Here is a 27,156-nt window from a genome sequence, read left to right as displayed (position 1 = left end):
CCTTGAACCCAGAACGAGGGCCACACTGGGGGTGTGTCTCCAGGGCCGATGTGGGAGTTTGGAACAAAGGAAGGCAGGGAGTGTGTTAGAAGGAAAAACCCCACTGAGATGTCAGCTAAGAGGTCATGTCGACCACTGACATCATCTGATGTCCACTGCGTGTCTGCTCTTGGCAAAATGGGGGGAAAAAAGCAAAGAACTCGGACAGCTTCTTTAAGAAAATATGACACACCTGAGGGAAGCCTGTGGGTGCGCAAGGAGGGTCCACACATCCAGCTCCCGGGCCCACTCACAGGAGGGGCAAGGGGGCTGGAGCACCCCCGCCAGGCAGAGCAGGGACCCTCGGACCCCTCTCGTGGGCCTGGGCCTTCTCAGCTCGGCCCCCACCCACCCTGCAGGGACAACACGCAGGAGGAGGGGCTCTCGGAAGACAAGGGGTTCTCAATCCACTGGTTTCTTCTTTTTGCTCATGCTGCCCTCTGCTGAGCGCTCACAGATCATCTCACTTTGAAAAGTGAGGAACAAAGATGCAAAATTTATCAATATTTAAATATAGACGGGATACCGGCTTCTACCCTGTGACCATAAATTACACGTCCCGACTGCTCTCAGCTTCCACATCTACCCCCATGGAGGCCAGAAAGCACGGTTTCATCTGCAACTGTCACACGTCGTGAAAATCTGACCAACGGGTAACAATGAGGGAATCTCTACGAGCTCATGAGAGCTTTATTTTCCTTTTTCTTCCTTCCATCCTTCCTTCCTCCCTTCCTTCCTCCTTCCTTCCCCCCCCTCTTTTCTTCCTTCTTTCCTTCTTTCTTTGAATTCATGAGAACTTTTAATGATCAATTCAGATGTCCATCTGAAGTGTGCACACACCAACACTATGTTTTCTATTCTCAGATACAAAGCGTGATCTGAACTAACCTTGTGACTGATCAAGGGGCGATTTTTAGGGAAACATGAGAATACTCTGAGGTTGTTTTATTGGTTATATTTCTCATACCAACTCCATTCAGGTTAGTGCTTCTCAAATGCATAAGAAGTTTTGTCCCTGGGAAGTTAATTCCAGCGATATGAGATGGTATAGTTCACGAAGCTTTTCCTGTAGATAATGCAAATCTGAACTTTAAAAATTCACCTGCATTCCAGCAAATCTAAATTCCTAACTGGAAGATGAATGAACCTGAGGTTCCTCCTGTGGTTGGTAACAACCAGCCCTGATTCTTCTCTGGAAGAGGAACGTTGATTAGAGATACGACTTGGAGAATTAAGCCCGGGATTATGTCAGAGGCTCCAAACCTGACTTCACCTCTGCCTGCAGTGGGAACTCCTCCAGCCACCGACGGGCTGCCCCTGCCTCCCTCCCTGAACCACGTGGACGGGCAGAGAAACTGAACACCCAGCACGAAGCAGTCTGCAGGGGCTGGTGCACTCAGACCCTGGCGTTTTCTGACTGGTGGCAGGGAGGTGCGTTTCCTGGGGCCGGGCTGATTACACACCTGAAATTTCTCCTTTGGAATGTTCCTCCGGGCGCCTTTCGCCAGGACCAGAGCCTCTTCCACTCGGCGGCTGGCTAGAAGGTCCTGAATCTGTTTTTCCAGAGGTAATGGAACCAAGATGTAAACACCTTTACTTGTGGCGACAATCACTCTTCCTGGGGAGAAATGTAACACCGTTGGAAAGGGGAGAAAACACATGGCGAACCCCAAATGGGAGCACGGGCTGGTGCGCAGACCAGTTTCAGCACCGCTCTCCCGACTCAGAGCCCTTGCAGCCGTCATTAACACTCCCCTCTTCTCCTTCCCAGGAAGTCCACTGTCTGGGAAGGGTGAACTCTCCACACATTTCCAAAGTATAAGATATAAAAATGTTCTGCCTCTTTTTACCCAAAAGTGCTGATAAATGGAAAACCAGTTGAGTAGATACACAGTAGAGTCCAGTGAGGCTGGAGAGCTCAGTCATGGAAAATTATCAGTAAGATTGAGGATTTGCCCCATATAAAGCTTTAAAAGAGGAGACGGTGTAGCTCAGGGATAGAGTGCATGCTTAGCATGCAAGAGGTCCTGGGTTCAATCCCCAGTACCTCCATTAAGTAAATAAACCTAATTACCTCCCTCTCAAAAAAATAAAAACAAAAAGGAAAAAGATTTTTTAAAAAAGAAAAGAAACACCATCGCAAGAGATGGACAGCTAAGAGTGGTTAACATTCCGTGTAAACGGGTACCTTCGAAATCCTGTAGAATGTGTCCTTCCTTAAAGGGCAGGGTCTGCTTCTGCTGCTGGTCCAACATGCTGTGCACCGTGATGAACTCGTCATCCAGGGCGATGACGTACGGGAAGCAGACGGCCGCCCCGATCACGTTCTCCGACCAGTGCACTGGGGCGCGCTGAGATATCCCGGCCACCGTGGCGAACATGCCTGCCGAAACAGGAAAGTCAGGCGGGCCTTACACAGCCGTGGTTGCTTTTTGTTTCTTTTTGTAGATGTGTCTGGGTGCAGAACACTACCCCCCTTCATTGCATTTCAAGGTGGGAGAGACAAGGTAATAACATGCTACGTGTGTGAGGACCCTGCGTGACTGTTCTTTGAAGAGAACCACCTCCCCCAGGATGTCGACCTGTCTCTCCTTCTGATTAGACACAAGGCTAAAAAATGTATACGTGTTTCCCATTATAAAAAATGTTCATGAAAACTGGAATTTTTTTTAAAGAAAAAGGTAAGTGGAATAAATTTTATTTTCCCCAAAAAGTAAAAATCAGAGCTATCAAGCCACGAAAAGACATGGAGGAACCTTAAATGCACGCGACTAAGTGAAAGAAGCCAGCGTGAAAAGGCCTCGCCTTGTGATTCCCACTACGTGTGCTCCGGACACATCAGTGGTCGCCGGGGATTGGGCTGGGGTCTCGGTGAGCAGGTGGAGAACAGAGAGCTTCAGGGCAGTGAAACCCCCTGAACGATATCGCAGTAACGGGCACACAGAATGGGCACTGCAAGAGTGACTCCAGGTGTAAACTGCAGACCTGGGGAGAGCATAACATCTCAGTGTGGATTCAACAGCCGTAACAAGTGTGCTGCTCGCAAAGGGTGCTCATGTGTTGGGGAGGGGGGGACATGGGAACTCTGTACTTTCTGCTCAGTTCTGCTGTGACCCTAAAACCGCTCTAGAAACTAGTCTATTTAAAAAATAAAAATCAAGAAGTACACACTAGGCAGGGAGGGTGTAGTTCAATGGTAGAGTGCATGGTTAGCAGGCACAGGGTTGGATCCCCAGTACCTCCATTAAATAAAAAATAATAATTAAATCCAATTCCCCCCCCCAAAAAAACAAAAAGTAAATTAAAAAAATTTGTTTTAAAAAGAAGCGTACAGGACCCAGTTTATGACGTCAATTTTTGTCACTCTCAGAAATACGTATGTGCCATCACTGTGAAATGAGACGCCCACACACACACTCTCCCCGGCTGAAGACTGCGGGTGTTGGGGGGCCTCACTCTCATCAGCCCCCGAACTTCACAGACACACACACTGCGCACTGCCCAGACCACAGGCCACCGAGGAAGTGAGCGGCTCCGAGTGCTCTGAGCCGGTGTGGAGCCTCAGGAAGGCCACACCAGACGGCCGAAGCCCCTCCGAGGAGCTGGCCGCGGGGCACTACTCGGTGGAATGAAGTCACAGCCAGTAAGAGAATATCGGGGACACGACACTGGCGCCTCCACGTTTGAAAAGTACGTCTATGTGAGCTGCCTCAGCTCCTTCTTAGAATGAAGAGTGAAAGCCGCCCAGTGAGAAGCCCGCCCACCGGGCAGAATCTGACCCAGTAGCCTTACAGATTCTTGCTTTCGGTCGTTACCCCCTGGAGGAATTCTCCCCCGGACCCATCTCCTGGCCCCTCTTCAGCTCAACATGGAAGTGATTCCATGCTCGTCTTCCTTTGTTCCACAAGACGACACTCAAAGCCATCCAAGGAAGAGGAAGGAAACACGCCCGCATCCCGCCTCAACGCTGGCTGCCGCCCCCACGAGAACCCAGTTTTCGCCAGCAGCCCCCCCCACCGCCGCCCCGACTCCGCTCGCACTCGCAGCGCGGTGTCCTGCTCACCCAGGCCCCCGGGGCCCGCCAGCAGGAACTCCTGTCTCCCTATCCTCTTGACGATGGGCCGCCGCTCCTCCCCGCAGTAGGGAAACAGGTCCTGGGCGGCGCCCGTGCTGTAGTTGAGGATGATGTACTGGGTGGTGAGCGCCAGGCACAGGAAGTGGCCATCCACCGCCACGGCCAGGGGCTGCTCCGGCGTGGACACCTCCCGGACGATCTGCACGCGGTCCTCGTACACCAGGAACACCTGGATGGTCCTGCGCTTGACGGAGATGATGCAGACTTCCACGCAGAATGGGTCCCCGCTCACCGGGTTCTCGTTCAAGGCGAAGGCTGTGGCGCCCTTGATGCGGGCGCCCGAGGGCACGGGCTCCAGGCTCAGCATGTGGACCAGGGTGATGGAGCTGTCGCACAGCACCAGCAGCCGGCTCAGCGCCGACGCCGCCCGCAGCTCGTTCACCGGCTTCTTGAAACCCAGGTGTCTGTGCAGCTGCTTGGTGGCCGTGAAGGTGGCCGTGCCAGCGGGCAAGACCTTCTCCTCCAGCAGGAAGTGGTGCACAAAGCAGTCGCTGGTGCCCAGGTACAGGTTCCTGCCACAGCACTCCACGCACTCCAGCGAGACCCGCTCCTTGTCGCCCTGCAGCAGCTCCCGCTCCACAGCGGGGACCAGGGTGAAGGCCTTGGTGTTCATCATGGCTGCGGCTGGTCTGCGGGAGACGGGAAGAAGGCTGGTCAGACTCAGAAAGGGGAATGCAGGAATAGAAGGTATGTTAATCACTTAACTAGAGTATGAAGGGAAAGAGTATTAAAAATGCAGCTACCCTAATGTGTTAACATACAATTAAAAAGAAGGAAAAAAAGGCATCAAAAATAAAAAAGGCGGGAGTGAAGGGTAAGGCTTTGGGGACGATCTCAGTTTCTATCAGCTTAAAATGGACTGTTTTATCTATGAGATGCCTTGTGTAAGCAACAGGGTAACCTCAGAGCAAAACCCAAGCGCAGACGCACAGAAGGTACAGGGGATACAGAGAACCCCTCCACGGTACACAGGTAGCGAGAAACAGAGGGGGAAACAGTGGAAATACACAACCACCAAAGAACAACTAGTAAGATGACATCAGGAAGTCTCCCCAAATCAACAGCGACTCTAAACGTTAACGGACTGAATTCACAGTAAAAAGGCACAGAATGGCTGCGCAGATTAGAAAAGCAAGACCCAACGATATGCTGCCTGTAAGAGACTCACGTCAGCGTTAAAGACACATACAAGCTCAAAGGGAAGGGATGGAAGAGGATACTCCATGCAAAGGGAAACCAAAAGAAAGTGGGCGCAGCTGCACTTACAACAGACAAAATACACTTTATGCCAGAAACAGTAGCAAGAGACAAAGAAGGTCCTTGTAGAATGATGAAGTGCCACAGCAAGAAGGTGTGACAACCGTAAATCTACGTGCACCCAACACTGGAGCACCTAAATACAACAAGTAAATACAAACAGACCTGAAGGCAGAGACAGACGAGACAGTAACAGTAGGGGACGCAACACCCTGCTGTCAGCAATGAACAGATCACCCAGACATAAAGTCAAAAGGGAGGACCTGAAGCCACAGACAGATAGCAGGACCCAAGACGGGGGAACTCTTTGGGAAAACCGAAAATGTGAGTTCTAAGAGCCAAGCCTACAGGGGAACTAACGAAGTCATCACCCTCCTGGGCAGGGCTGGGGGGACGCGGAACCGCCCCTGCTTCAATCAGTTGTTTTTGGCTCCATGTCACCAGGGCATTACGTTGGTTCCACGGGGTCAGGAGAGAAAGCCTGGGCCCGGAGGATGGGGCTGGGAGGCAGGGGCCGGACAGAAAGGGGTGCTGTCAGCACCGCAGACACCTCGCCTTACTTCCTGGGTAAACTGAGAAGCAAGTGCGGGGGCTGGTTTTCTCCCAGACCCAGCGTTGAAGGCTGAGCAGGTGCTGGACCAGGGGAGTCTGGGAAAGTCAGGGATAGACTCAGTCAGATGGAGAGTGCATCCTGGCATCAGCTCCACTCAGGTCAGCTTGCTAAATAAAGCAGAAACAGCGTGGCCAGTTACCAAGGGGCCTGCTGCCCAGTGTCCAGCCACTGTATTTGCACCCCCTCGGCCCCACACACCAGCTCTGACCATCCCCATCTCCTGGCTTACACAGGCCCTACCCCACGCCGGCCCGTGCTCCCCTGGCCACCCTGCAGGTAGGCACAGAGGAGGACAGGTAGGTGTGACTGGACACACATTTATTCTTTGGCCCAGAAACCTCTATGTCCTATGAATGAACAGCCAAATCACAGCCTCAAAATTCTTTCTGGGCTATGAAGAGGCAAACCTTGCCAGCAAAAGTTCTTTCACTGCAAGCTACCTTCAGGGGCTTTCTTGGTAGTAAACTAGCAAAATAAAAGGCTAATGGTAGTCCCTCTACGGAAAGCAAGCTGCTGACCACGTCCAATTCCTCTAGTTCCTATGGGAGACCCCATGGGCGCTCTGACGTGGCCTTCATGGGCTGTAGGAATAACACTCTTAAACAACATCTGTGTCTCACAAACTTAGTTCACATCTGAAAGACGAATTTTTTTTTTAAATGGAGGTACCAGGGACTGAACCCAGGACCTCATGCGTGCTAAGCACGTGCTCTACCATGGAGCTATTAACCCCCTGCCCCTGAAATTTTTGTTGTTTAAACTGCAGTTGGCCTCTCCAGGGTGGAAAAGGAATCCCTCTTAACTCTTCAAGGTAAAATAACTGGGTAATTAGGGGCTGGGCCTGGGGAAGGGAGAGGAAGCACCCCTCTCAGGGGACAAGAGGACCACTGGCCCAGGCGCAGGGTGGACGGGCCAGCGACCGTCCCCAGCACGAGAGCCACTGGGATCCAGCGCAGTTTCCTCAGAGGCGCTCCTGCTGTCTGGGGGGACACGGAACACATTCCAACATTAAATTAAATTAAATGTCACTGTTGCCACTACGGCATCCTTGACAAAAACCTGTCCCTACAACCTGATGGCGAGAAAACGCCAGACCAACCCGAACTGAGGACCATCTATAAAACCCTGCCTCTCCTTGAGGGTGTCATGCTCATAAAAATCGAGGGAAGACAGGACTGTCACAGACCAGAGGCCATGCAGGCACAGCCCTGGATGCCACATGCGGGACTGAGTGAGAAGCAGGACAGTGGCACGTGGTGAAAAAACCCACCAGCAGAGACCCGGGGCCTTTGGTCAGTGGTGCTGATGCTACCGTGATGGTTCTGATCACTGTGCTGTGGTCACACGGAACCTAATCACAGGGGAGGCTGGGTGGGGGCCTTTGTGAGCTGCAGTATTAATGACTCTTCAGTAAGGCCATTGACCTCAAGACAGAAAGTTACAATAAAAAGTTAAATGTTATCACAGCTTATTGCTGTATTAACTCGCTTACGGTGACCAAAAAGAGAAAGCGGAGCTGGGAACCTCCTTTTCTAGCAGGAAGGGAGATGCTCAGAACTGTCTGAGTGTCAGCCCAGCCACCGAGGCGTACAAGACGGACCCTGGGAGGTCCCAGCTGGCTGACTCAGTGCCCCAGGAGCGACTTTATGGTCCTTCTTCATTGAGTTACTTTTGGAGGTGATTTTTCTCAATTTGAGCATCCTAGCTTAAAATTACAGGCATGAACAATACCTACAAATTAAGTCTTTCCTCCTGAGAACGCATTTCAAGGAGGAGAGTTGGGGACTTCTGCCGATTTGAAGTATTTCCCATAGATGGGTTCAGGCTGCACTGGGATCAGAAGGAGCTGACTCCCTCCAGGCCCAGATCCGCCGCACACAGGAAGCCCCAGGAGCAGACAGGGGAGCCCTGGCCAGCGGGGGAGAGCCCAGGCCTCCCCGGTGCCCTCTGGAAGGGCCAGGCCCGGAGCGAACCTGGCCACTCGGCGAGCCCCGGGAGAGTGGGTGCAGGGCAGAGTATACCTCCACCCTGTTAACCTGGCATCCGGAGCTCCGGTGGCTTGGTCCCCTGCTTAAGATCTCGGGCAAGTCATTTAGAGCCTCTGGGCCCGGCCTGTCTGCTCCTTGTAAACAGGAATCCAGGCGGATGACACGCTTCCTCTGTTATCCTCTGGCTCCTCTGGAGGACAGGGTGGTGCTAACACAACCCCAGGGAAACCACGGATCCTGGAAGGCTCCTCCCGTGCCAGGATCCCTGTCAAGGGTTCTCATTTTCTGGGGAAACGGAGCTCTGGACAGGCTCAAGGACCATGGACAGCGCGAGTCCAGCCAGGCCCTTAACTGCGGAGCCCACTGCCTGCCCAGGGGTCAGGCTGCTCCAGGTATGGATGAAGGATGGATGCAACTGACTGTGGCCCTGACACTGGCCGCCTCTGAGAGCCTATGCAACTGACTGTGGCCCTGACACGGCCCTCTCTGAGAGCCCCTGGGCCCTGGCTGTGGTGGGATGCTTCGCTCTGAGGGGTGGATATCATTGTGGACACGCAGAGACCTTGGGTGGCCTGCTCAGGGTTACGCAGACGCAAGGTGAGGAAACTGGGGACCTGACCTCAACTTCTGTTTCTGAACCATGTTCTTTCCACTCCATCGACATGAGGGGACAAGTGTGATTTAAGATCCCTGATGAGAATCAAACAGCTCCAAACATGGGAGCCCTGCGGTGTGAGGCCCACAGGCGAGGTCCTCCTGCAGCTCCTCCCGAGCGGCCCTGGTCACCAGCAGGGCCCCACTTTCCATCCTGAATCTAGACAAGGACGCCTGGTACCCAAACTCGTCCTGCCTCATTAGGTTTCTCTGCTGCCAAAATGCCTTACCCCTCCCCTCGCCCCACAGACAACTTCTGCCACAAATGAACGCTTTCTTCTCACGGAGCACAGCGTCAGCCCTGCCTCGCTGAACTTCAGCTAGAGAGTGACATGTCTACATGCGTCTCCCCTAACCCGGCCATCTTACCAAAGCAGGCAGCACGTTATGTGACATCCGTGGCCCCCTAGCCCGGGCAACCCCTGCTCTCCTCCAAGTCCTCACAGCCATCTGCTCGACAACTCAACCTGGAACTCAGCCAGGAAGCAACCACACACTCACTGACTTGTACCAAGGACAGCTCTCCCCTCTTTTGCAAGTTAAGACACTGCTGGACAACCATTTCATGTCATCTTCTGCACTCACGTGACAGACATCATAAGACTAGTTCCATCACACAAACCTGTTTTGACGACCTGAAAGAGTATCTTACAAAAGAAGGAAACGATACATAGCTATACTGTCATCTGGATCTTAGCACACACCTGTGGGTAACTGTTCAGAGCTGGTACCCTTTTCTTGGGCGCTACTAATCAGAACTATTTAAATACACATGTATGTACTTGTACACACATACACACATTTACACACAGCACATGTATACATGCACCACATACATGCACACGGTGTATGTGTGTTGCTCTGTACATATTACACACATCCGATAATAACAACATTAGCAGTTCTAACAGAAGCCAGGATTCGGGAAGGGCAGGGGAGGTGGGCAGGGAGGAGAGGGGCGCATGCATCCCCAGGGCATTTCCTTTGTAACGTCTTCCTCAACACTGGGCCCTCAAACAGCCATAAGAATTATTGAGGGCAGACTCGATGCTAGGCAATTGTCCTCTTTTGCATCCGTTATTTTTCTCAAATCTTTAATTCACCCAACAGCAGCTACTTGACTATCCAGAAGACCTGGATCTCAAATCACCTGCAGGAGTTCACAGCACGCTCATGGCCGCTCCTGCTCTCCTGCACGAAGCACTCCAGCTCAGCTGGGGCGCCCCAAATTAACTTGTGACTTCTAGGCTCAGTAGTACAGTATTTTTTTTAAATAAAGACAAGTCAGGGTGGCCACAGAGGAGATGAGCTGTAAAGTCTGGGCCAAATTACTGGGCAGTATCCAAACACCTGGCTGCCACAAATAATCACTTTAATGTATTTCTAATGGGGACTGGATTCGGACCAAGATGAAGATGTTTAACCCATTAAATAAAACTTCCTAGAGTTTTCTTTAAGGATCACAAATTTTTAATATCGGCATGAAGGAATAAGCCAAAATAATGACTTTTCTTTTCTTTCTTTTTTTTTTTTTCTGAACAGAAATGCAGCTGCAAATCAAGCCTGAAAAATGTAGCTTTTTTTTTTTTTTTTAATGGAGGTAGCAGGGATTGAACCCAGGACCTCAGGGATGCTAAGCACGTGCTCTACCACTGAGATAGACCCACCCCACAGACTGAGCATTTTTTAAACAGTGAGCTAGGAGCTTTCAAAGCCTGTCAGCGAGGGCTGCCTGGGGGCAGATGGGCCCCCGCACATCCCTGTTGCTTGAGGTCTAGGCAAAGGTGGAGGTGTCCTGGGAGCCCACAGTGGTGGACAGGCAGCCCCCGACTCCAGGCCCAGGGGACTGCCGCCCACCACCTGAGTGGAAGAGAAAAGGCAGAGTGCATACCTGCAGGTGAGGGCAACTACCACACCTCTCCCGCTGTGTCTCCATAAAATGCAGACAGAGATGCGCACAGCCTTGGAGCTCAGAACCCGCGAGGGGGCTAACGTCAGAGGACAGCGCTCACCGGGCTATCAGTGACTCGGAGCACTAGACCCCTGCCTTCACGGCTGAGAGAGCTACAGCCAGCCCTGCATCCTCAGTGTATTTATTAACGATCATTCATCAAGCGCCTGTGAAGTCCCAGCCCTGCACCAGGTGCACATTTTCTTAAAGGGACGCATCTATCTTTTCTCGTATTTTCCCCTCTTTTGATTGAGGAAATTGAGACGCAGAGCGTCCAGCAAACTGCCCACAGCTCACAGCTAGAAAGGGGCCGGGTCAGGGTCTGAACCCACAGCTCCATGCTCACCCACACCACCAGCACGGAGCAGCACAGAGGAACCGGGCCTGGGAAGGCAAAGGATAGACACCTTCGGGGGTTCCAGAATGCACTGTTTCTAGGGCCACACGCCAGATGCCGCTTCAGTGACCGTTGAGCTGCGTGGCTGGCAGAAATGGAGGAAAAAAGAAAAGGAAGCAGCTGGCCAGATGTTCCTTCCTATCGGACCACAGGGCTGGAGTTTCTCGCTGAGCAACAGAGAAAGGTGGCCAGAGGAGGGGCTGGCAGATACGGCAGGGCCCCAGTCCTGGGTTCTGAGCCCGGGCTGACCAGCTCCCGCTGCAGAGACGCCCCTCACACAGCTCCCAGTGCCCTCCCCTGCCCTAGTGCCACTACCTGCCCTCTGCCAGCACCTGGGCCAGGACTAACCCTGATCCCACAGGTGCTGACCCAGGCACCGACCCAGTCCATTTGCAATAAGAAGCACTGGGTGAACCCCCACTTCCAGCAGCCAGGTAGGGCCTGGGGGGCTTTGGGAGAGTCACCCAACAGCCCCCGGCAGAAGCAATGACAGGTGCGCACAACGGCAGACTACAGCCTCGGTCTTTAAATCATCCCTTTAACACTCGGGAGGCAGGTGGAATACCCAACTTCCACCCGCACCTCCATGCCAGAGGAGACAGCTGTCCGCCGCCCCCTGGGCTGAGGACAGGGGCGCGCTCTTCCCTGCTTCCGTCACACCCTGCCCAGTCTCCCAGCTCAGGCCAGATATTCAGGCCCGAAAGTGACCCGGAATCGGCTCTTCAATCCCGAGAGCTCTAGGAAACGTCGATCACAGCGATAAAACCGGTCCGCACACGGGTGGAGGGGCGAGGGGCCCCGGGGTGCCGTCCTTCTGAGCTCCTCCCCGAGAACACTAAACGCCCAGCCCAGTGGGGACGAGGTCCCCGGTCTCCCCTGCCCCAAACACACGCGCGCCGCGCCCCCGCCGGGCCTCCGGGCGCTGTCCCTGCCTCGTCGCCCGCGCCCGCGCACCTGCCCGCGCACCTGCCCGCAGGCCGCCGCCCTCCGGCCCCTTCCGCGCTCCCAGCCCGCACTCACCGGCCCGCGCTCCGGCCGCTCCGGGCCCGGCGCTCCGGGCCGCGCGCTCCTGGGCCCCGGCCCCAGCTCCGGCCCGGCCCCGCCGCTTCCCGTCACGTGGGCGGCCGAGGGCGGGAGCGCCGGGCCCCGTCCGGCCTGCGGCCCCGCGTCGTTTAGAGACCCCGCCCTGGGCTGGCCAGCCCGGGGCGCTCCTCCGGCCGCACGGCCCGATCTGCGGAGGCCTGGCGCTCCCGCCCGGGGCGATCCGGCCGCGCGCTCGCTGCAAGCCTGCCCGGCGCGCGCTGGGGTCGGTCACGCGGCCGGGGGGCCCCCGCGGGCCGTGCCTTCTGCTCCCCGCCCGCTTCCAGCACCGCGGCCGCGCTGGGCAGTGCCGGCGCTCGGGAAGCTCGGCCCAACCAGCGAGTGAACGAGGCCCCGCGTCCATCAGGCCTGGGAAGGGCTGGACCGCGCTGCCGCCTGACACAGTCGGACAAGGAGCTGACAGCTGGTGGCCCCTGAGGAGCTGAGATGTCCGGCCACCCCGCCCCCTGGGCCCACAGCGGCCCAGGATCCGGGGGTCCTTTCTGAAGCGCCGAGGCCTGGCACTGCTTTACCCCTTCTAGGAAAGAAAACCCGTGGGTAGCTATTCCCCTGGATCAAGCCGCAGCGAAAAGTCCTAGTCAGGGTGAATCCATGAGCCTCGCTTCAATACAGTCAAAACCCAAAAGCTCCCTCCAGAGCTGTCAGAGCTCGATTATTAGCACATAAAAAGCCTATTTTTCCCAATGATTTTCCCTGACTTTGGAACCCACCTGTGGCCTCAGGGTTCCCCCTGCACCTGGGGCTTACAAAACAAAGATGACATCCCACACCCGGAGGCAGATACCAGAGTCTACTCTGTGGGCTTCTGTCTCAAAGACAGAAAAAGAAATGACCCCCCAAAAAAGCTGAATGAAGGAATTTACTCTTTCGTGGCCTGTCTTTTACCCACTTCCCTTCTGAGTTCATGGCCACACACGTGACCCAGCCCCAGATGGTGCATCAGCTCTGACCCAGTAGGACCTGTGCCCCTTGCCCAGCCTCTGGGCAGGGAACGGGGTTCCTGAGTGTAGAGCTACCTGTGCTTCAGGGGCCTGCGACTAAGGTCTAAGGAGGCTGGCAGCCAAGGGAGCCAGGGAGCTGAGGACCTCGGGGTAAATTCAGCCCCGTCTCCCCACTTGTCCAGGCCCCAGAGAATACATGACTGGCCGTCAGGTCATCACTGGCCAGCTGGGCCTAGGATCCACTCTGCACTTTTTACCATGCCCCGGCGTGAGATTAGCTGCAAAGCTAACACCTAGTGACTGTTGGACACCGGGCTGAGCGCCGTACAGCGGTAATCTCACTTAAACCTTGCTGTAGCCTTACAAAGTAGGCACCACTAATTCCCCCACGTGTACCCAGGCGAACAGAGTCAAGAAGGGAAAGACTTCTGCCAAATTCCACGGTAGTAAGAACAGAGCAGTGATAAGAACCCAGAGCCCAACAACTCCGTAAAATGTTTCACGTATAACGTTAAGTTCTATCGATCACATGGTTCATGACCACGTTTGAGTTCTGCTTTAAAAATCTAGGCGTGAAAATGTGTTAACCAAAAAGGGGAGTGACAGGAGATCATTCAGAAATAACTATTTCCTTTCTGAAAGGATTTGCCGTGAGATTCTTAAAATGGCAAACCCCACCTGTGCATGTTATTCCATCTACAAACATTTCTCTTGCTGACCCTTCTGGGGTGTCTATTTCACACATGGCAGGACCCTCCACGTTATTCTGTAAACATGCAAAGATCAGCAGCAGGCTGCTTCTAAGTTCCTCGTTGTTTCAATTGGCTGCATTTAGGAATTATCAGTCATGTTTTTCAAAGGAATTATTAGTTAACTTTATTTATTAATATTTGTTAAAATATCCCATGGGCCCATACTAATCCTGTTAAGAGTATTTTACAGAATATGGAAAAAGTGTGTTCTAATAGACTAATGAGGATTAAGAGCTGAACAGATACAACAGAACACTTTAATAGTTGCCACCTTAAAACTTAACATCCTCACACTTACACTGGGTTCCTCACTTCCTTGGTGGCTCTAAGCCCCCGAGGGCAACAAGTGTGTCCCTCAGGTTCTTGCTGTCTGTCTGCAAATAGGAGGCACTCAACTACTTTTTAAAATTTCTGATGCTCAATAAACTAGCTCATCTTTAAAAGAAGCTTTTAATGCAAAGATTCTGTTACTTGAATTTATAAGCTCTTTTATTTAGAGTACACATTTGGCACATCTGGGTACCATTTTACAAGATAAGGTTAAGCAAAGAAAGGTTACATTTGGTTTTTTTTTTCTTTTAAAGCAGACACATCTTATTACGTGCCATGTTTTAAAAGCTTTTATGAAGATTAGCTCATTTAATAATACATACACGTATATTCATATACTTGTAATCTAGAGTCAGTTCAATAAGCTTTTGGAACTGTTATTCAAATCAACCACTTCTTGGGCAGCTCCATGTACCAGGTACCAGGGCAGAGGCTGCTTGAGATTCTGAAATGCGGAAAACACAGCCCCTGCCTTCAAGCAGCTTAATTTAGTGCGGTAGTTTAGAAAGCATGTTCCAAAATCAACAGTGTCAACATCACCTTAAAACTTGTTCGAAATGCAAATTCCTGTGTCCCCACTTCAAACCTCCTAAGTCAGAAACTTGGGTTGTGGGGCCCAGTAAACTATTTTTGCAAGCTCTCCAGGTAATTCTAATGCTCACACAATTTTGAGAACCAGTGATTTAATAAGATATGTGGAAAACATACCCACCTTAATCAGACGTGTCTGAGGATCAGGAAAGGCTTACTCACATCCAGTGAGCACACACTTCCTATTCTTATACTATGTGCCAGGTGTGGCGCTACGTGCTGAGAACCCGAAGATGAAAGAGACACTGTTTCAAGGAGTCCATCACAGAGTTGAGCTCTGAGATGGGTTCCACAAGAAAGCCAGTATTTTAAGTACATAAATGCATCTTCAGTATGATCTGATTGTAAAAAGAATGAGAAATGACAATAACAAAAAATACTATCATGGTACTGAAGGTAATTATTTGAAACTCAAAGCAGAACTGTAGTTTTAAATAGCTAAAAACACGGGTCCAAAATGTGAAGTGTTTTCTAAATTATTATATTCACTTTGAAGCTCCTTAATTTCATTTATGCTCAGATGTACTGTTGACAATATATCGGATAAAATATTCAGAACATAAATATCTTAAATATTACACCACCAACTAGGAGAATCAACACCCAAGTTCTCAGTATAAATTTTGTTCATGATTCTCTCATTCAAGACACTGACTGAGGCACTAAGTGCAAGCTTGGGGCATGCTAGGGACCAGCTGGGAGGTTCAAAGGAAGTGTACGGACCCTGTCCTAGAGGAACTCATAACCTAGTGAGGTGATGATGCCAGGTAGGGCAGTTTTTGTTGGTTTCCCTCAGCTTTGACTTGTCAACTACAGGCACCAAATCAAAGTGTTAATAAAAACCTCATGATCTTTGAGTGAAGGAAAATTCGCATCATTAAACATAAACATTTATGGTTACTATATAACACTCACAGGTAATACCGTAGCAGGAAAAAAGTTTAATCTACAAACTCAAATGTGTAACAGAATTTTTTTCTGTAACTGAACTTTATTCTACTTTAGCCCCCACTCCGCTACAGTGACAATAATCTTACCAGTGGAGGCCAGCCCCTTTCCTCAGGGCTGTGCTTAGATTAGGGAACTTCTGAAGTCCCAAGATGAGGAGAAGCAGGAGACATCAGATCCTTACATTACTGGCCCCCACACAAAATCTGAGATGTTCTTTGTCCACTCTGGTGTTTGGTTTTCAGTCTTTTGGTTTCCGTGCTGACAAGCCTGGCCCCTCCGATCACTGCCTGGCTTGAGGGTCAGGGATGTCTGTGTCTTTCTTGTCCTTCCATGTTGCAGGAGTCTCTGTGAGGTGGCCTCTCTACCTAGACGTATTTGAAAGATCACCTCAGGAACTGGTTAGAAATGCAAATTCTCCCCCACCCTACTTCCTACTTGGAAACTCTGATTAAAATAGTCAGCATTAGGAGTTTGGGATTAACATACACACTATTGTATATAAAACAGATAAATAACAAAGATCTACTATATAGCACAGGGAACTATAGTCAATATCTTGTAATAATCTATATTGGAAAAGAAACTGAGTAAGTAAATATATGCATATGTACAACTGAATCACTTTGCTGTACACCTGAAACACAACGTTGTAAATCAACCACACTTCAATAAAAATAAAAATTTTAAAAACCCGCACACACAGTCAGCAGACCGCATATTCTCTGAGGCTCCACTCTCCAAGGCACTGCCTGGGAAGGAGTGAGGGTAGGCGTTACCGAAATCATAGTCTCTCCTTCCCCTGGAGTGGGGAGGGCTGTCAGAACCTTATTCTATTCCATCCTCTCTGACTCTTTGATTTTTTTCTTCTGCCCAGGGGACACTGCCTCTACCCTGAGATTTTGCTTCAGCGGCACCAAGAATTATCTACATGGATTTAGTTTTAAGCAGGGAACTGATTTTAGTTTTAAACTGGGAAATACTGAGTTGGTGGGGAGTACAGATCTTACCTGCCGCAAAACATTTTTGGTGATGAAGAGCTTGAGGCGTCATGTTAGGTGACTGGTCCTGGAAACCACAGGGAGAAGGAACACAGCAAGGACGGGGAGCCACGTTTCCAGGCTCTGACGAGCTCTTCCCCCCGCCCCCCCATCTTGCCACCTCTCTCCCTGGAGGACCATCAACAGCTACCGCAAACCCCCAGATACTGGCAGCAGGGGGGCCGCCCCCTGCTTGGGCTCCCATCTCGAAGCACTGGGAGGGGCGCTGTCATCTTCCTGTCGCAGGTGCGGAACCGAACGAGAGAGCGGCCGTGTCGCCGGCTCCTCGGCTGGCCGCTATCTCCCTACGTGAGCAGGTTCACTCGGAGTCTTATTTCAGGGAACACACACCTTAGGGCCTACTACGTGCGAGGCGCCGGGGCGTCAGGGAGTCAGAGCCTCCGGCCTTACTTCATACCGAAGGAGGATTAGGAAATAAGCCATAAAACGCTCAAAAGAAAAAACCAAGAAGCTCCCAGACGCGACAAGCGATATATTTGAGGTAACGTATCTCGGCCTCCCACACCTCCTTCCCGCGAGACAGTCCTGGGACTCCCATTGGTCTCTGCCCCTGACGTCACAGGAGGCGCGACCAGGCGCAACCAATCGTGGCCAGCTCGGTGGACGTCGCCTTTCCCTCTCTTCCTGCCTGACTTGAAACGCCAATCCGGTCTTCGGCACACAGCCCTTTTACCTGTTTCGCTCCCGGGGTGCTCCCCGGCGTGTGGCGCACCTGAGTGACGACACACCCGGGACCCCGCCCGGCGCGCGTCACTTCCGGGACGCTTCCTCGCGGGGCCTTGTGGGTAGCTGGCCGGGGTCTCCTGGCGACGACGATGGCGGGGGATGTGGCGGGCCGCGGCTGCGCGGATTCGGAGCTCCTGCTGCACCCGGAGCTGCTGTCCCAGGAGTTCCTTCTCCTCACCCTGGAGCAGGTGCGGCGCGCGGGGACGACGGGCCTGCTCGGCGGAGGTGCTTGGACTTGAGCTCGCCCGGGTGATCGGCGGCGGCGCCGGACACGCCCGCTGCCAAGCGCGCGGGGACCGGCCGGGCCGCCCCACGCCGCCGATCAGCCAGGAAGGACGCGTCCTTAGACGGTCAGGAGCTGCTGGGGCCCTGACGGCTCGGGCAGGGGCGTCCCTGGCGACCCCCGCGGCCTGGCTGTGAGCACGGGCCTGCGGAGGAGAGGGGCCAGGGAGGGTCGTGCGGTAGGAATGAAGGGGGAGGCCTCGGAGAAGCCTCCCGTCCTCCGCCCTCACCGCATTCAAGGAGGGGAAGCTGAACCCCGGAGCGGCGAGGTGACTACCTGAGGCCGCACCGTCGAGGGGGGTGCAGCAGGACAGCTCGGGGTTCCAGGCCCTCCATGCAGCGTCTGCTCGTTTTCAAGCCGATGTGGCTTCTGACAGCAGACGGAAAATGCGACCAAGAACAGCGATAAGTGCTGTTTAAAGTGGTAGAGAATTACTGAACGCTTTTTGGGGCTTTTAGGTGGCATATATTTGTTGGTTTCCTTGTGTTTTCGCCTCAGTACTCTTTCTCTGATTTCCTCAAGCACCCCTCCCTCCAGTAGATTATTATAGGGAATGTTCCCTTTCTCACTCTGTGGTTCTCAAACTTTTTAAGTAAATCAGAATCATCCCAGGGCTTGTGAAAACAAGACTGCTGGGCTCCATCCCCAGAGTTTTGGAGTGTGGCCTGAAAGTTGCCAGTTTTTAACAAGTTCTTGCTGCTAGCCTGGAAACCACAGTTTGAGAGCCACTGTCCTGGAGCAGTGCTTCCCAAACTAACGTGCCTGTGGATTCTCCAGGATTGTTGTCCAAGAGGACCCCCGGGGCTTCCCCATACCTCTGAGTGAGTACAGGGTGAAAATTGATAACAAAGAATGGTCCAGTATCAGAAACAAACAAGTTTGTGCTTTTAAATTCTGAAGAATAAAAAGAACAGGGTTAAGTTTATCATAGGACGCGGATTTGATTTGCTTATGTTGTACTGAACGTAAATGTTTCCAACCTTCCTGAATTGCTTTTGAGCCCATGATGTCATTTCCAGCCTTATTTTCCTTCCCAAATCCAAATTATGTCTGTGACTGCTCCTGTGCCTTGTGCTATATGTCTTCTGTTACGTTGAGAACAAATTGGAAGATGAGGAGGAATGAAGTGTTGCAGAGAGGGGTGGTTGGGCAGGGCTGGAAGTTCCTTGAAAGAGCCGGCACAGATGTGAGGGGCTGCTTGTTCTGACCATGTGCTGCTGTCAGGACCGTCGTCAGTTCCCATCCACAGGGCTATTTGAAGTCTGGGTGGTTAACTTCAGTTTAAGAAGCACTGTTGGGGGAGGAAGGGGAATAGTGTACAGGGCGAGTCCCCAGCCCATTCACCTGGTCGCGGTGGCAGCACTGTAGGCAAGGTTTTCACAGAATGTAGTAATTGTCATCATTCGCTTTCTTTTATCTGGTCTCCCCAGACCCTCCCCCATTTTTATTTCCCTCCAAATCTTAAGATGACATTACTGGAGACAGTCTTTGTGCGCAGTGTGTGGGCTGAGCAGGATGGACAGCAGCCCTTGTCATACCGAGGACACGTGGCCTTGTCTTTAAGATGAGGCTGAACTGAGTGTGTGAAGAGCGCAGCCCCTTCACAGCGCTGCTCCTTGCCGTCTCCTGTAGGATCCTAGGCTCGTGTCCAGCACTGAGAGTGCTCTATGCTGCTTGTCTCAGTAGTAGTATTTGTTACCCTGTTAGGTGGGTCGTGAGTTCGTTACTAAAATGAAGGATGCTGTTTTGAAATTACTTTTGTTTCCTTTTCCACAGAAGAACATAGCTGTTGAAAATGACGTGAGAGTAAACAAAGACAGCCTTACTGATCTTTACGTTCAGCACGCGATACCACTGCCTCGGAGAGATCTGCCAAAGAACAGATGGGGGAAAATGATGGAAAAGAAAAGGGAACAACATGAGACAAAAAATGAGACTAAAAGGTACTTTTTGGTGGTTCTGATTATCATGTTACATGACTGAACAGTTTTGCTTTCCTTTTTTCCCAGGTAAATGTAGGTAAAAATACTGATTTACTCAGCCGCAATTTCCTGAGCACCAGGCACTGTGCTTACAGCAGGAGTAAGACTGACAAGTTCCCTGCTTATGTTTTGATTGGGGGAAACATAATTAAAAAGTAAACTACATAGTACTGTTACCTTATGATCAGTGCTAAGGAGACAAGTGACACAGGGAGAGGGGTTACAGTTTTAGGTGAAGTGGCCGGGACCACCTCCCTGAGAAAGGACACTTCAGCCAGACCTGAGGCAGGAGGGGGTGAGCTGGCCCTCCTGGCGGAACACGGGCGCCCAGGCAGGAGCGCGTCCACACGGTCCACCAGGAACAGCAAAGAGGCCGCCAGGGCCTAGCGAGAGAATCAAGGGAGGGTCTGGGAGGATGTGGCCTGGAGTGAGTGCAGAGGATTGTCCGTCTTGTAAGAACCCTGGCATGGTGCTGAGACAAGAGGCCACTGGAGGATTTTAAGCAGAGTGATGACACTGTGGCTGCTGTACTGAGAAGTGGTTTGAGGTTGGGAAACCACTTGGGAGGCTGAGCTATAACCCAGGCGGTTGACGGAGGTGACTAACTGAGGTAGTGGACTTGGTAAGCAGTGGGTGGCACATGTTTTGGAGGTAGAATCAACAGAGTTTACTGAATTGTGAGAAAAAAAGTAGGGTCAGGCAAGACTCTGAGGTCTTTGAACAAAACAGAATTGAAGACAAAGGTCATACAGTTTCCGGTACACTGTTTAAAAGTTTTAAATTTCAGGAAATTTCAAAATTAAAATTACACAGATGTTACAGTTACAGTTAGTTTAGAAAATGCCTTGGCTTTAAAGGCCTTTAATGAATGGAATGGAGTGTCCTAGTCTCATTGTCTGCAGACTGCTGCTACAGTAGTTTGGTATAGTTTCATAGTTTGTTACCTTCTCTAAGTAATCACTGATACATCAGGATAACCCTATCAATAAATGGTGATTTTTAAAAATTAAAACTTTTTAATTACTAGGAAATCATGTTTTAAGTTTTGGGGTTAGTTGGTGGATTGATGTTTTAAAAGTACCTGCATCTTATGTATACATGAAAGCTAATTTTAAATTTCTTGTAAATAAATATTTTAAACTTCAGAGCACTAGACAAGTATCATTTCATTTAGGGTAAACACAGGAAAATTTTATTTCCAGTGGTCCTACTTACAGTGGCTGAGTCTCACCAGGAAGTCTGTTCTGGTCATTGTTTTAGCTTTTGAGTTCCAGGGGACTGGTTTACCACCCAGACAGGTATTTTTCAGGAACACATCTCTTCAGTTTCAGGAGTGGCACCGTCGATGGTCTACGAAAGAGAGCCCTTGTCATGCTTGAGGGAAGCTCCACGAGCGCGAGCATCAAGGTGAGGAGGACGGAGGACACGGACAGCGGCCGGCCCAGGCCCCCGCCACCGGCACGTGCCCCCAGCAGTGCCTTTCGGAAATTGTCAGATTCCTCTGCAAGTGTTTCACCCCTAATTTTGTCTTCCAATTTGCCTACGAACAATAAGACTGGAACACAATAATAATGACACTAAGCAGAACCATGACTTAACGCATAGGAAAAGCCCTCCGGGGCCCGTGAAGTCGCCACCTTTGTCGCCCGTTGGAACGACCCCGGTGAAGTTAAAGCGAGCAGCTGCCCCTCGGGAGGATGCTGAGGCCGCGGTGAGTGTCGGGTTTCCATGCCAACGGGAGATGTGTTGGCGGAGGCCCGTCGGTCCGCTCTGCCTCACGCCGTTCTCGAAGCCTTCAATAATCTGTCTCTTATTTTTACCTCTCGTTTGTCATGTGACTGAGGCCCTGGAATTTAAAATCCATGATGATATGCTAATACTTTTTAAAGTGCACTCGGTTTATTTCTGCCTAGAGTGTGTAAAAAGAGAGTCTCTTAGGCACTTTTTCTCAGTTTTCCTCATCGAGATCCTTTATCTGTCTTGGAGCTGAAAGGAATATTCCTTTGTTAGTGAGGCTCAGAATGCTAACTGAGGTGTCCAGGGTCACCCGTGGATTAAGTCGTGTTTTACAGCTTGACCTTGAGTCTGTCTGTTTGGCACTCCCCTCCAAGCCACACCGGGGTCTTCAGCATGCGCCCCTCACCACCTGGGAGGACGGGGCGGCTCTGCAGGTGCGGCCCTCTCGTGCGCCCACAGACTTCAGCGCTCAGCTCTCTCACGCAGACCCGTGTGGGTCCACGGTTCGCTTTGATGATGAGATTGTGTGTATGTGTTCAATCTTTCCCTGGGTTTCTCAGAGAAGTGTTTCTCTTTTAAACGCCCGGCAGTTTTATAGCTTTTATTCCTTGTCTTAGTTTGTTCAGGCTGGTATAACAGAAAATTCCGTTGACTGGATGGCTCAAACAGTATACATTTATTTCCTACAGTTCTGGAGGCCAGAAGCCCAAAACCAAGGCCCCGGCAGAGTCAGGGTCTGGTAAGGCCCACTTCCTGGGTCACGGTCCCCTGCTTCTCACTGTGTGCTCGCGTGGTAGGGGGTGCGGGGCGCTCTTGGGGTCCCTCATGAGGGCAGTAATCCCCGTCATGAGGCTCCACCCTCACGACCTGATCGCCTCCCAAGGGCCCCACCTCCAGACACCATCACTTCAGGGGTTAGGTTTCAGCGTAAGAGTCTGAGGGGACACGGACCCTCTGCCCGTGCGCTCTAGTATCTTCAAGTTGTGTGTCAGAGGAATTGCAACTCAGAGTGGTTCAGACACTCAAAACAGCAGCCCCTGTGTGTGTGGCCCGCCCAGGGCCCTCAGCAGCTCCGTGACTCCTTTCGCCACCGTCACAAGTGGGCACAGTCATCACTCCCACCTCACGGGTGCAGGAGCAGCAGCTTAGCTGTTGAAATAAACTCACGCGGGTTCCATGGTTAGCAGCAGCCAGTCTGCAGTTGAGTGCGGGCCTGTCTGACCCCGAGCGCAGCCTTATTGTGACACTGGTCCAGCATCGTCACGGTTGTGGGAGCAGGAGGGGGCCGGGAGCCGGCCAGACCTCCAGTATTGCTGGAAGTGAGTTTCCATGATTTTTTTTCTTTTCCAGTCTCTTTAAAACATATTTTTCTACTTAGAAAATTACTACTCTTTCAGAGGTGTGGGTTTTTTTCCTTTTAAGTCTTGTATTAAGGTCTCAGGTTGTGAGTTGGGGGAGAAGAGAGCTCGGCAGGGAGGGAGTGGTCAGTGGTTCTCAACTCTGATTGTACCTTAGCTCACCTGGGGGGGCTTCCAGAAAACCCAAACAGAGGTCAGAGCCCCTCAGCCACCTGCAGTGGGTGCTGACTGGGCTGGCCCTGGGAGAAGGCCCCGGCCAGGGCATGATCATCAGCGCCCAGCCCTGGGTGAGTCCGCTGTGTAGACATCTGGGAACCAGAGCTGGAAAAGGGAGTGGGGCTGGGCCCCTTTTCCTCTCTCCGGGAGCTGCCCCACCAGGTGCAGAGTGGCCAGCCTTGGTGACTTAAAATGTTCACTTCGGGCATCCTCTGACGTTTCTGCAAGGCTAAGCTGATTTCTGTTCATGTCTTTTCAGAATAGCCTGAAGCCCCCAGAAGCAAAGAGGAAGATACAGCACGTTACGTGGCCATGAGCGGAAGTTTCCAAAAATGTAAATATAACTGTAACTGTAGTTTTTCACACAAGTTCACATATATTGACAGTATTTACAGAGATCTTGATTATTGTGGAATTTTCTTAAGAGGTTTAAATTAGGTTCAAAAAATAAAGTCCTTTCCTTTCTCTTTCTCCCTCCCTTCCTTCCTTTAAAAGAAAAAATTCTTGCCTTTCATGCCTTGATTAGGAAAAAATTTCTTTTTAAACAATCAGTTTAGTAGAAATCATTTATTTGACTCCAGTCTAATAATTAGCTGCTAGTCTGGTATAAAGCATTCAGTGAATTCTAGGAATTATTTTCATTAGTCTGTTTTGGTCTTTGGGGAAATTTGAGATTTTTTTAAAAATCAAATCTTTTAGAAGCTTTCTTTCGTTTCCCATGCAAAAGAAATAAGAGTTCATCGCAATATTTTAATAAATCCTGCCAAGCCCATCCTCGAGGCTCACCACAGGAAGCGTGCTTGTAGTGCTGCCAGTCGCCCAGGCAGGACTGGCAGGCAGCGCTGCTGTCCTCGAAGTGCTCCCGTCCTTCTTTCCAGAAAAATCCAAAGGGGTCATCAGTGCCTGCCATTGCTCCTTCTGTCCAGTCATAACAGAGGTGGCTTGTTGAGAGTAGACCGGCCCCCACACGGTCCTGCCCTGCCCGCGCCCCCTGCGCGTCTGGGAGCTCCCTCAGCTCCTGGAAGCGTAACCTTTTCAGAGTGAAGCTGTCCTTAAAGTCTCCAGGTGAAGCAGTCACGTTAGAGGTGGTCCCTGATGGCAGGGAGGTCACAGCAGAGGAACGGGGGTAGAATTCTGGGACGGGAGAGTCCAGGAATCCTGGCGGGGAGGGGACTCGGCGAAGAGGGGGTGCTGAGTCAGATCCCCGCGGCCAGACGGGCTTCCGGCACTGTCACACGAGGAGGTGTCGTTTGTGTCATGTGCCGTCACCCCCTTGGGCAATGAGAGTTGGGGGAGTAGGGTCTTTGTGTTCACGGGTTCCGTGCCCACCTTTCTGCCGGTGTTTGTAACCAAGGGCGGGGGCAGCGTGCATGCCTCCCTGTGTGGTTGCTCTTCTCATTGGGGTCTGGCTTCTAGGTACTTTTTACAGCAATTCATGCCTTTGATTTGTTAAAACAAGCTTCTTGGTTCAGCTATTGAATAGCCTTACAAAAAGTTAATTCAGCCTTGCAGGTAAGTACTGTACTAAAACTTTAACCCTGCAGTTTTTAGCTTCTCTGCCTTTATCCAGACTGTAAATCTGTACACCTAAGACAAAACTGACAGGCGCTAAGGCTGTGTAAACTGTTCATGTGATGGTGAAGTGGTAAACGTGTGGCTGTCTGCGGGGCTGGCGTTTGTAACATTTTTGAAGGACAGCCGTCATCCTGTACATACTGTGCACTGAAGAAGGTTGTAAAAGCGCAGGTTTTAGGGCAGAATGCCGAATTGTATTTTCTGTTCAGTTTTCTCTTCCATCTGCATTTCTCTCTTAGTTGAGAGAGTTAGCCATTTGACGGTTTTAAGTCAGTGGAAAATTATTTTTAGTTACTCAGTGAAATTAATTTTTAATTTGCGTATTTAACTTACAGAGTAGGTTGGTAATAACAGCTGTACTGTGTAACCTCGTTGCTTCAAATTGAAGTTTATCCTATGAACACTCAGTCAGTGCTCACGCAGCGCCTTCCCGAGCTATTCTGAGTGGGAAAAGCCTGTGTCGAGTGCTGTGTCACGAACTCCAGCGCCCGGGCACCGACCCGCCAGGGGCGTGGACACGGCTCCGCAGACGGTGGCATCTCGCGTGTCGCTTTGCAGGCTTTAGATTCCAGGCCTCGACCTGAGCAGCAAACACCCGGACGGCTCCTCGCCTGCTGATGTGGGCAGATCTGGTTGCTTGGACTCTCCTGGGGGCAGAGCGCGGGGGGCCATCGAGTCCCTTCCTCCCGTGGCCCGTGCTCTCCTTCCTCCCTGCCGCTCCCTCTTGTCCCCGGTTCCCCCTTTTCCTATCCCCTTTCCTGTGGTCTCACTCTCTGCTCCCCTCCTTCCTCCACTGTCTGCTCTGCAGACCCTCAGCCCCAGGCCTAGGTTTGCAGATTGTAATCCTTGGCCCGCTGGTTCCCTGGGGCTGGAGCCAGAACCACAGACGCGGCGGGTCTGCAGAAGCCCCGTAGCACCAGGGCGCTGGCCTGCCCCCGGGCTGTGCAGCGCCGCGCCTTCCCGGGCGGCCTGCTGCTCCGGGTGGCTGCCGGCACTGGGCAAGGCTGGTTCCCACGACTAGAAGCCCATCACGTTTCTGCTAGTATTAAAGTTCTTCACAGCTGTAATCATTGCTCGCAGCAGTGTTCTGGTTGACTTCAGTTTTGAGGGATGATTCTGAAACTGATCTAGAGACTCATTCAATAGCAACGACCTTTTAAAAACTTACATTAAGTAAAACTGCCAGTAGATTAAGTCATATGTGTGTCAGAGCTTCCTCTGCGTACTGCTGTGGAACTTCATCATTTTTAGAGGCTCCAAAATGGTCAATGTTTTCAAGTGTGCTCTTTTATTAAATGCTTGTGCAAGTTTTGTAACTCAGTACAGAAAGTTTAACCTTGTAATGTACATTTTTGTATGTAAAGGCTTTCAAGTAGCCTTATCCTTATTTAAATAAAATGAGTAAAATGCTGGAGTAGGTCTGTCATTCTTAAAAAATAAAATGGAAAACACTCTAATGCCTTGATGTCTTTTTATGAGTAGACTATATGGAAAGTGTTATTTATTCTTTATAGCACCACCTTCTGTACCTGGGTTGTTGGGGTCAGGCCTGATCCTGGCGGTCCAGCCACACCTGGCCCCTGCTGGAAGCGGTGGGTGCCCAGAGCCACCCCGTGTACGCGGGTCCTAATGGGCAGGGCTGCTCACTGAGTGCGCCTGCACTTCCAGACAGGGAGACCCGGGCCCCCCAGCCTTATCCTGGGTAAGCTTTCCTGACAAATAACTGACCAGATTTGGTTGAAGGATTATTTGTGTTTGGGGTGATCTTGAAAAAGTTAATTTTTTAATGGTATCTTCTTGTTGGAGACTGAAGCTCTGAATTAATTAACTTGGAAAAGCCTCAAGTAACTGTCTCCCTTGAACTTAACAAAGTAGATCTTTCACTTTTTTGTCTGGACAGGAAAGACAAAAAAAAAATCTCACTTCTATTTAGATCATTTTTGCTCAAGTGCTTGTTGCCGAGTGAAGTGTTCTGCACCGCCCGGCTTCTGAACTTGGTTGTCTCCCCCGTTGTGCAGAAAAGATGAAGATGAGAGTTAACAAGTTCCTGCTCTGTGAGAAGGGAGCGTGAGGACTGGAAGAACCTGGAACCAGGTGGCGGCCCAGTGAGGTGGGGGACGGGGGCGAGGAGAGGCCCCGGGAGGAGGGGAGACAGGGAGCCGCTCAGGAAAAGCATCCTGTGCGGCGGATTGTAAAGGGCTACGTGGTTTCTGTTGTCCCTCTGTCAAGAGGTGGAGTCTGCCCCCCACTGCCAGGTGGGGACCAGGAGTAACTTGCTTTGATCAAGCAGTATTTCTACTCTTGGATCCCAAGGAAGGAACCTGCTGGGGAAACGTGTCCCAGCCCCGCGCCAGCACTCACCCAGCCCGGCTCACCCAGGCAGCTGACTCAGAATCACGAGGGGCAGGGGGAGGGTTGTTGGAAGCCACTGAGTGCTGGGGTGCTTTGCTGCTGGCACTGGGTGACATGCCAGCCAAGGGCGGGGCCCGCAGACGTGAAGGCTCTCACAGCAGCAGGGCCC

The 27,156-nt window shown here is 51.5% G+C and overlaps 2 protein-coding genes across 2 annotated transcripts in view; one reads left to right on the top strand and one right to left on the bottom strand.

The window, feature by feature from the left end:
- Positions 1-17,242, bottom strand: part of TGFBRAP1 (transforming growth factor beta receptor associated protein 1) — a 33,867-nt gene extending 16,625 nt beyond the window's left edge. Inside the window, 5 exon segments of the mRNA XM_032474238.1 lie at positions 1,503-1,657; positions 2,228-2,422; positions 4,103-4,803; positions 16,708-16,765; positions 17,089-17,242. Coding sequence (XP_032330129.1) covers positions 1,503-1,657; positions 2,228-2,422; positions 4,103-4,803; positions 16,708-16,721 — 1,065 coding nt within the window. The 5' untranslated portion in view covers positions 16,722-16,765; positions 17,089-17,242.
- Positions 17,243-17,406: 164 nt separating this feature from the next.
- On the top strand, positions 17,407-26,049 carry C36H2orf49 (chromosome 36 C2orf49 homolog). The gene is given in 5 exon segments (XM_032474239.1): positions 17,407-17,672; positions 19,544-19,710; positions 21,081-21,303; positions 21,305-21,460; positions 23,320-26,049. Coding segments are annotated over 5 exon segments (702 nt in total). The 5' UTR covers positions 17,407-17,573; the 3' UTR covers positions 23,377-26,049.
- The last annotated feature ends 1,107 nt before the right edge of the window (positions 26,050-27,156 follow it).

The sequence above is a fragment of the Camelus ferus genome, chromosome 36, assembly GCF_009834535.1.
Source record: "Camelus ferus isolate YT-003-E chromosome 36, BCGSAC_Cfer_1.0, whole genome shotgun sequence".
NCBI lineage: Eukaryota > Metazoa > Chordata > Mammalia > Artiodactyla > Camelidae > Camelus > Camelus ferus.
The sequence above is the reverse complement of the archived record's forward strand: the minus strand, read 5'-3'. Positions and strand labels throughout refer to the sequence as shown.